The sequence below is a fragment of the Cebus imitator genome, unplaced genomic scaffold (genome assembly GCF_001604975.1).
Source record: "Cebus imitator isolate Cc_AM_T3 unplaced genomic scaffold, Cebus_imitator-1.0 Scaffold881, whole genome shotgun sequence".
NCBI lineage: Eukaryota > Metazoa > Chordata > Mammalia > Primates > Cebidae > Cebus > Cebus imitator.
The window spans coordinates 47,931-57,029 of record NW_016108196.1 but is presented as its reverse complement, the minus strand read 5'-3'; the positions used below and the strand labels follow the sequence as shown (position 1 = coordinate 57,029).

General features: G+C 40.3%; 1 protein-coding gene across 1 annotated transcript in view; it reads right to left on the bottom strand.

The window, feature by feature from the left end:
* The window catches only part of LOC108298073 (Down syndrome cell adhesion molecule-like), a 210,908-nt gene that overhangs the window by 180,830 nt on the left and 20,979 nt on the right, over positions 1-9,099 (bottom strand). The window contains exons 4-5 of the mRNA XM_017520774.2: positions 8,233-8,529; positions 7,228-7,503 (exon numbers count right to left, since the gene is read on the bottom strand). Of these exons, the coding sequence (XP_017376263.2) occupies positions 7,228-7,503; positions 8,233-8,529 (573 nt within the window). The remainder of the gene's footprint in view (positions 1-7,227; positions 7,504-8,232; positions 8,530-9,099) is intronic.

The following is a 9,099-nucleotide window of genomic DNA, read 5'->3' as shown; positions in this document are numbered from 1 at the left end:
AAAAAAAAAAAAAGAATGAAAGATGCTTCCTTGCCGACAGAGTTGGGTTTGGAATTCGGTGGAAGTTGACAGTGCCCTGGTTGGAACAGCAAATGAGCAAATGTCTGAAATCGGGAGTGGGGACACTGCCAAGAGTGCTTCTGTGCACAAAGCTGTCCCTCCACCCAGGCCAGATGACATTTGTTGTCAGCCCTTGAAGAATGATGTCATTAGAAGCTGGCCTCCCCAGCCGCTCACTCTCCTCGTGTAGAAGGCGAGCAGACAAACTCGCAGCACTATTTTTAACTCAGCGTTCATTTCCCCGCTTGCACCAACAGCAATACAGCAAGACGTTAAGGTGACAGATGAGACATAGCATAGGACAAAAAGCTGCAGTGGAAGCAGGATTTTAACGTCAAAATGCGCAGAATGGTGTCCCTGTTGGGCTACAGTATGCAAAGTACCACCAACACAGGAGCTGGAAACCCTGGCAGTGACATCTCATTCTCCCTTCAGTCTGAAGGAGGACATGGTAAAAAACAAAAGGGGTAAATTAAAATGGGAAACTGTCACAAATACAGAAAAGGAATGAAGTATGTAAAAGCAAATGTTTCTGGTTGTTCTCTGCATTTCTAGCATGGCCGTTTCATCTCACTATTGGCAAACATTAACTTCTAAAAATCCTCATAAAATATAACTCAGAGCTTGGTGATTCTTAAACATTTATTTACCTGTAATTTTAACTATGTTTCTCTACAAATTTTAGTCTTTTTTTAAAAATCTACACGATCTAAAGGCAGAATGGTGACCCACAGGCACTGTAGACCAACACTGCCATCCTAAGGCTTTTGCCAAGCCACTGAGGTGCCACACCAGTCATCTCAGCCTCTCCATCACCCAAGCAAGACCTGGAGTCATCGCTCATTCCGGCCTGCCCTCTTTCACCAAATCCTTTCTCTACTTTTTCTCTCTCCAATGTAACAAATTCTATCTCTCATAAATTAGCCCCTCAATATCTTTTGCCCTATATTTTAACACGTTATCTTTCTTGACTTTTTAAATAGCTTTATTCCTGGGTCCTTTGTAGTCATTTCTCCCCACTCCTACCCTGGCTTTCCACTGCAATACAAATTATTCTTCTGAGAGTCACCATGGGGTTGTGCTGGAATCGAAGCACCTGAGTCTGAGTCTTGAATGCATTGCTGGACGACTGAGCAGTCTCATGTCTCTTCAATTGTTTCCCTGATTATGCTTTATCTACATTACAGAGTCACTGTGAGTTTTAAGGTGACACAGATGAAAGTGTTCTGTAAACTATAAAGTGTTATATAAATATAAATAGAAGGTGACATTTTTATCCAGCAGCCAATTAACTTTCCTGGCAGTGTTGATCCCCAGCAATTAGAACACTCTATTAGGCACTGTTTAAGTTCAATGTAGCACCTAAAATGGAAAAGACAAAGCTTGAAAATGTGTTAAATATAAAACTGCTTGTTAAATCGAAACGAAGTAAAAGAAGGGACTCTGACTTTTACTTCTGTTTATATGTTTGAAGGCAGCAAACTTGCACTTCTGGATAGTTACATGTGTTTCAGAACTGCTCAAGCATCAACCACCATCAATAATAAGCATATTATTTATATCAGTCTTCGAAATTAAAAAACAATTATTCCAGGCATATGCCGAAAATAAGCAGAAGGGTTCTATTACCAAAAAAATACATGATGAAGAAATAGCACTGTTTCCAAATATCATCTAAACCTATATGCACACACTTTCTGCTATACCCAGTATTTTTTTTTTAAACCAAACCTCCTGGAGATAAGATAACAATAATTTGGTTTCACTGTTGACAGTGTTATTGCTGGGATCAAGTGGGCCACTTTCACTCCCCAAGGAAGCCAATTTCTGAGGCTTCAGGTTTGCTCTTCCAAAATTAGCTGGGTGAAATATTCACTGTGTGATCTCCAAGGAAAGGTAGTGGGGCTGCATTTATATGAACAAAATAAGAAAGTCTCTTTCAATTTAAATCCACAGGAAAAGCCAAAATTCTAAGTCTTTTCCTAAAATTTGCTGATTTATTATCTTCCACCCCTAATATCCCATAATTGAAAATAGTAAATGTTGTTAATTTTTAAAAAGCCTTGATGAACCACAATCCTGACCACTGGAGTATAATTTAACATATTAATATTTCATTTAAAAACATTTTATTTATTGATTGATTGAGACAGAGTCCTGCCCTGTCACCCAGGCTGGAGTGCAGTGGTGCTATATTGGCTCACTGCAACCTCTGCCTCCTGAGTTCAAGCCATCCTCCCTCCTCAGCCAACTGAGTAGCTAGGATTACAGATGTGTGCCACCATACCTGGCTAATTTTTGTATTTTTAGTAAAGACTGGGTTTTGCCATGCTGGCCAGGTTGATATCAAACTCCTGGCCTCAAGTGATCCTCCTGCCTCGGTTTACCAAAGTGTTGAGATTAAAATATTTTAAAGTGTAAATTTAAATGTTCAGAAGTCAATTAGCTTAAGACCTAAGATCTGAGTAAAGGATAAGACTGTGAATGGTGTATAATTACTACTGTGTATTGGAAGCAGTTCACCGCAGCCTCACGCTCCTGGCCTCAAGCCATCCTCTTACATCAGTCTCTGGAGTAGCTGGAACTGCACTTGTGTACCACATCACACCTAGGCCTCCCAATAACTGGGATTACAGTTGTGCACCTCTTCACTTGGCTGCTTAAGCAGAGGTAATTTGGGTTCTTACACCTTGCAACCAATAGAGTCATAGTAAATACATGGATCTGTGCCAATCTGGGAAATCTAAAAAGGGAAAAACTTACATTTCACACAGTCCTTGTTTGAATTTTTGTCAGACTTTATCTTCAGATATTTGGTGAAAGGTTCTAATGTGAGCCTGACTGAGGGCTGGAGAAGTCTGTCCACATGAAGTAAAAATCTGCAGTGTGGCACAGAGAGTCCCCTGAAGGTCCCATCCAGGCCATGGTGTTGAGCATCGTCTATTCACTGATGTCACCAGATCTGCAGCCCAGATTCCTGAGCTCCACTCTCTCATATCTAATTTCCTCCCGAGAGCATCCACTTATTTGTTTAGTGTATATTTCAACGTCTACACATTGATAACTAGACAATTGCCTTTCTCAAACCTCCCCACGGCAACTTCTGGTGACTCAGGAGAAAGCAATGCCATTCTTCCTGCCACTCAGGCCAGAAGCCTGACCTGGTACTTGGTGTCTTTATTTTTCTCACACTTGTATCCAACCACTATGTAAACCAATTGAATAGACCTTCAAAATAGATCTAGAACATGTCTTCTATGCACCAACTCCTCTGCTCCCCCCTGGTCCAAGCTGCCATCATCTCTCACCTGGATTCACTTTCCAACAGGTCATTCTACTTGCCCTCTTTCCCCACATAGATCATTCTTAGCACAGGAATCAGATGCATCCTTAGCACAGGAATCAGATGCATGCTTATTCTTCTTTTTTAGAGATGGGGTCTCATTATGTTGCCCAGGCTGGAATGCAGTGGCTATTCACAGGTGGAAATATAGTGCACCACAATCTCAAACTACTGGACTGAAAGTATTCTCCTATCTCAGCCTCTGGAGTAGCTGAACTACAGGCTTATCCCACCATGCCTGGCTAAAACCTTTTAAAACCTCAGTCTGACCATGTGACTTTTCTATTTAAAGTCACCCAATAAAGCCCCCATCTCAGAAAACCCCATGTCCTGAAAACCCAAGTCCTGATCTAGTAAGTCCCCCATGAAAAGGCTCTGCTTCTTCTGAGGTTTTTTTTCGCTCACTTGGTCCCTGCCACACCAGCCTCTCTATTATTCCTCGAACTTGCCAGGCATATTCTAGATACTGTAGCTCTATCTTTTCCTTTTGCTTAGGAAGTTCCTCCCCCAGATAGCCATGAGCTGTTTTGAACCCCTCCACCTCTTTGCTTAGAATCTCACATTTTCAAGGCAGCCTTTCCTGACCACTCTGATAAATTTTGCAAGCCCCAAATCCCAACAACTGCTATTTGTCTCCAGACAATTACAATGAAATACCACATAGAATAATATTTTCCTTCTTTTGTTTGCGAGTACTTACGAAAGAGGTGACAAGTTTTATACTGTATGATAGATGTTTAGAAGAAGCTCTTGCAGACAAAATTATTCGACTGAATTATTTTCTAAAATCATAGGTATATGGTTTACAAGAGACAATAAATTATTCTTTTGGGCATAAGCTAGTTTGAGTTGGTTTCTGTCACTTCAAGAGGATCAAGATGAATACACTGATTTATATTGGTCTGGCAAATTTAAAGAATAAAAGTTAATGATTCAAATGGCCTTTGTTTAAATTAATGTCTCCTAAAAATTACATTTAAATATTATATCTATTTATCCAATGGTCATACTTTTGGAAATTTTTCTTGAAAAAAATAATCTTAAAATCAGACAAAGGCCAGTGCATAAAGAAGCTCATTTGATGCATCATTTGTAATGGTCAAACATTAGAAATAAACTACATTTTTAGCACTGTATTAGATATTTTCAAAATGTAGCTCACAGAGCTCTAGGGATCCCTGAGACCATTTTAGGTGATTTGTAAGAAGAAAAATCATTTTCCTGACAAGGCTAAGATGCTGTTTGCCTTTCTCATGGTGTTGATATTTGCAGTGTCGGAGCAAAGGCAATGGTGAGTGAGACTGCTGGGCCTTAGCACGAGTCCCAGCAGTGACAGTAACATGACAGGTGCTCATCGTACTGTTTACTAATGCATACTCTAAGTTTGTTCTTAAAAAACGCCAGATTCATTTGCAGACACTTGATGAAGCAACAAAAATCACAGTTTTATTAAATCTTTGCCCTGAAGCTCGTGTTATTTTTAACGTTCTATGCCCTGTGTAATAAAATGGGAAGAAGGCACAGTGTTTCCTCTGCCTCCTGAGCAGCATGGCTGGCTGTCTTCAAGCAGAGGATGCCTATGCTTGCTTGAGTTGCAAGTTCAGCCAGCTGCTTTTTTTTCAGGAAATTCCATTTTTTTCTTAAAAGAATGGCTACCTAAAAAATTGATGACATGCAGCCTTTTCTATTTGTCAGACAATTTCTTAGAGAGAAAGGAGCCTATCACTCCTATGATTACAACTGATGGTGTTTATTATAAATAATAAAATTGAAATTTTCAAGAAAAAATGGAATTTTAGAAAACTTCTATCCATCACCACGAACTTGACAGTTTACCAATACATGAAGACTTTCTGATGAGATCATGGTAATGTTATTAGTTTTGATATTTTGATATTATATAACAAATTGTGTCAACATTTGGAAGATCTGCATAACACAGTGAACCAATCATTTCCAAATGATCAACTTTTTATGTTACAAAATCATGTGTGGGTAAAACATTCCTTCCAAGGGTTTCATAGACCAATGAATTTTAAGATGGCAGAGTACAGAAAATGTGTTGATATGTCATCTGACTATTGGAATGAACCATTAAGATACTGTCAGCTGGGCGCAGTGGCTCATGCCTGTAATCCCAGCATTTTGGGAGGCTGAGGTGGGCTGATCACAAGGTCAGGAGATCAAGATCATCCTGGCTAACATGGTGAAACCCCAACTCTATTAAAAATACAAAAAATTAGCCAGGTGTGGTGGCGCGTGCCTGTAATCCCAGCTACTCAGGAGGCTGAGGCAGCAGAATTGCCTGGACCCAGGAGGCAGTGGTTGTAGTGAGCCAAGATCGCACCACCACACTCCAGCCTGGGCAACAGAACAAGACTCGATCGAAAAAAAAAAAAAAAGAGAGATACTACCATGTTTTAATTATCTGCATAGTCTGGAGTACCATCAGGTGTTTTCTGGCTTATTCACTTGTTTTATTTATTGTTTGTCTCTCCTGACTGAGAAGAGAGTCAATGAGGGGAAGGACTTTGCAGAACTTTCTCATTATTGTATTTCTCAGTGCCTAGAGATGTGCCTGGCATGAAGCAGATGTTCTGTAAATGAGGATTAAAGAAATAAACACAATCACAAAATGAACCTTTATGCAGCTCTCACCAGCCTGATTTACCAAGAATGTCTAGTGAGTTGAGGAAATGCTCAAGATATGTAGTTACTGAAAATGGATTTATAATTATGTGCAGGCATATCTGATATACAATACACAATACATATTCTATAATATATAATGTAATGCAATATATGCCCCATAATAACATGTATATTATTATTTTCATGTGTGTGTGTGTGTTTGTAGGAGTTCTCAAAAAAGTAAAACTCACAGGGTTGGTGGGAAAAAAAGGTTGGGGAAGACCACAGGAAACCTATGCAACTTTGTAACAAGGGCAACTAAAAGACAATTATTGGTGCCTGCCAAGATAGCTTGGGCAGCTCAGGCAGGTGGCTCAGTGTGGCTAGAAGCAACATCCACAGGTTGTGGAAGTACTTTTATAAAATATTAGTTCGATTCTTAGGACCTACCTCATGTAGATTCTTTACATAATTAAAACAATTTTATCTCATATTCCGCTCAGGAAACTGACTTGGAGAATAGGAGAAATAAGTTTTTCTAAGGGCCTGCCACTACAAAGCTGTATCCCTGGATGAGTCTGATCACCTTACTGTCTTTTCTGGTAAGGAGATTGCAGTTGAATTGCAAGATCTCTAGAAATCATCCTGACAGGTAGATTCCATGAGAGTCCATGTCATGATGTAAAGAATAATTTAATAAAGAAAACGTTCTGTGGCATCCTTTAAACATATAATTTCTATGTTGTTGCTTTGACCTGCGCATCTACTGAAGATAAGACGTTTGTTTGAAATCCTCATCCAATACAGAAAATCCCTTCCAATTAAGTTCTAAGAGAACTTGCTTTTAGGAGGTTTAAGGAAAAGAAAATTATCTATTTTTAAATTATCTCACAGATAACTAAATAACCAAGCCAATGATGTGCTCCTTTTCTTCGGCTGTAATGTTAACAACACATGTCCTCTGGAAAACCAAGCCAAAATTCCACCTGGAGAGAAAATTAGATCAACTACAGGTCCTGTGAAGGTTCAGTCAGTAGTAAAGAGGCCATTTCAGGTTCCCCATCATTCTCCAGCCCGTACAACTGTCCTGCTCTAAATAAGCAGATCTTAGATTAGCTGACACCCACTCGTTGGTCTGGGAAGTAGTTGGGCTGTGGAGTGAGTTGTGTGGGAACCGGGAGAACAGGGCTTACCTTTCACGGTCACATGGACGCTCTGGCTGGTGGAGAGTTGTGGTTGAACCAACACGTTGCACGTGTACTCCCCCTCGTCCACTTCCTTTTGCACATCTGAAAGTTTAAGAGTTCCATTGTTCTCAAATGCCACTTGGCGGTGGTTAAAAGGAAGCAGGTTCGAGTTCTTGTACCACTTAATGGAGTAATACGGATAACCAATCACACGACAGTGAATGTATGTGTCCCGTCCAGCTATTGCTGTGATGTTTTTCATTGGTCGAATACTTGCAGGCCCTGGAGAGACACAGAGAAACTCTTGAAAATAATTTAAGGGTACATTTCACGTGGGGAAATGGGTACACTTTTCCTTGAGTTAAAAATGTAGATTTTATTCATGGAAGCACATCTTTTTCAGTTAAAAAAATATTTTTGCATGTGGCATTTTCTACAAAGAAGCGTTTTCTTTCCTTTTCTTTAATTCAAATGAATAAGTGTTACTTTATCAGCTATTTCTATGAAAATGTTCTGAATTACAAACTAAAAGGCAATTTAATTAATGGAAAGTGACTAGTCTACACTGGACAATCATGCACTTTTGGTGAAAACACTGGCAGCAACTGATCAATTGTTTAATCTCTCTATAAAATCTGGGATGACGATGGAGGTTACACCACGTTGCAGCATGAATGTAAGTTTAATACCATGTACATGAAGGTTTACCATGAATGTGGAAGAACCAAAGAGAAGGAGAAAGGAAAGGGCATGCAGAGCATAAACCAGGAAAGGAAACATCTGCTGAACAGATCTAGGGTAAAAAAGAACAAGCTGACTACAGAAACCAAAATGCCATTTCCAACATGAACCAGTCAGTGCCATTCCAGAGTAGGAAGGAGACGGTAGGAAATGGGAAGCAGCAGTTAATCCGCTCTGGCATTCCAAGACCCAGCTCGGTGCATGCAGAAACCTTCTTCTCCGCTACAATGAGTTATGTGTGTTTTTTTGAGGAGCTGATTTGACAAGCACCTCTTACGTTTATTCGAGCCTGGTACAGGACGACTCCCGCCGAGTTGTTGGCAGTGCAGCGGTAGACTCCCCCGTCCCGGACCTGGGAGCTGGAGATGTTCAGGTAGCTGACCACGTTCCCCTCCGACGTGATCATCTGGCTGATGCGGTGACTGCCACCCTTGAGAATCGGGTCGTCGTCCAGTGTCCAAGTGATCGTGGGCAAAGGTGTCCCCTTCACGTTGCACATGAGGGACACCGGCTCTGCTGGACTCACCACCTTTTCACTAAAGGCAGAAATAATTTTGGGAGTTCCATCTGCAGGAAAACAAATTATGGAAGAAAGTGGCACATACAAATAATTAAACAACTTCCAAGGACATTTATTTACTGCCTAGGAGGTAGATGTAGTAGTTGTTAAACACGACCAAAAAGGTCTGGTTTTATAGATAAAGCAAAAACTTCAATCAGAACTACAGTTCACTATTTTCAAAACAGGTAAGCACAGCATTAGCAAGATTTAATAAACTGCATCTACATTTCCCGATTAAGAAGAATGGTAATACAGCTCAAATGTTCAGGTTAAACAACGACAGCTCCCAAGAAGTCCCTAATTCAAAAGAGGTGTTTCTTCATACAAAGTTATAAACAGAGGGAAAAGCCACACCCTCTCACCCCCACAAACAGCCACTTTATCTATTCGGTTGGTACAAGAGTGATTGCAAAAAGTAACTGCAAAAACATCATTCTCAGCAAACTGACAGAAGAGCAGAAGATCAAACACCGCATGTTCTCACTCATAGGCGGGTGTTGAACAATGAGAACACATGGACACAGGGAGGGGAGCACTACACACTGGGGTCAGTTGGGGGGAAATAAGGGAGGGAT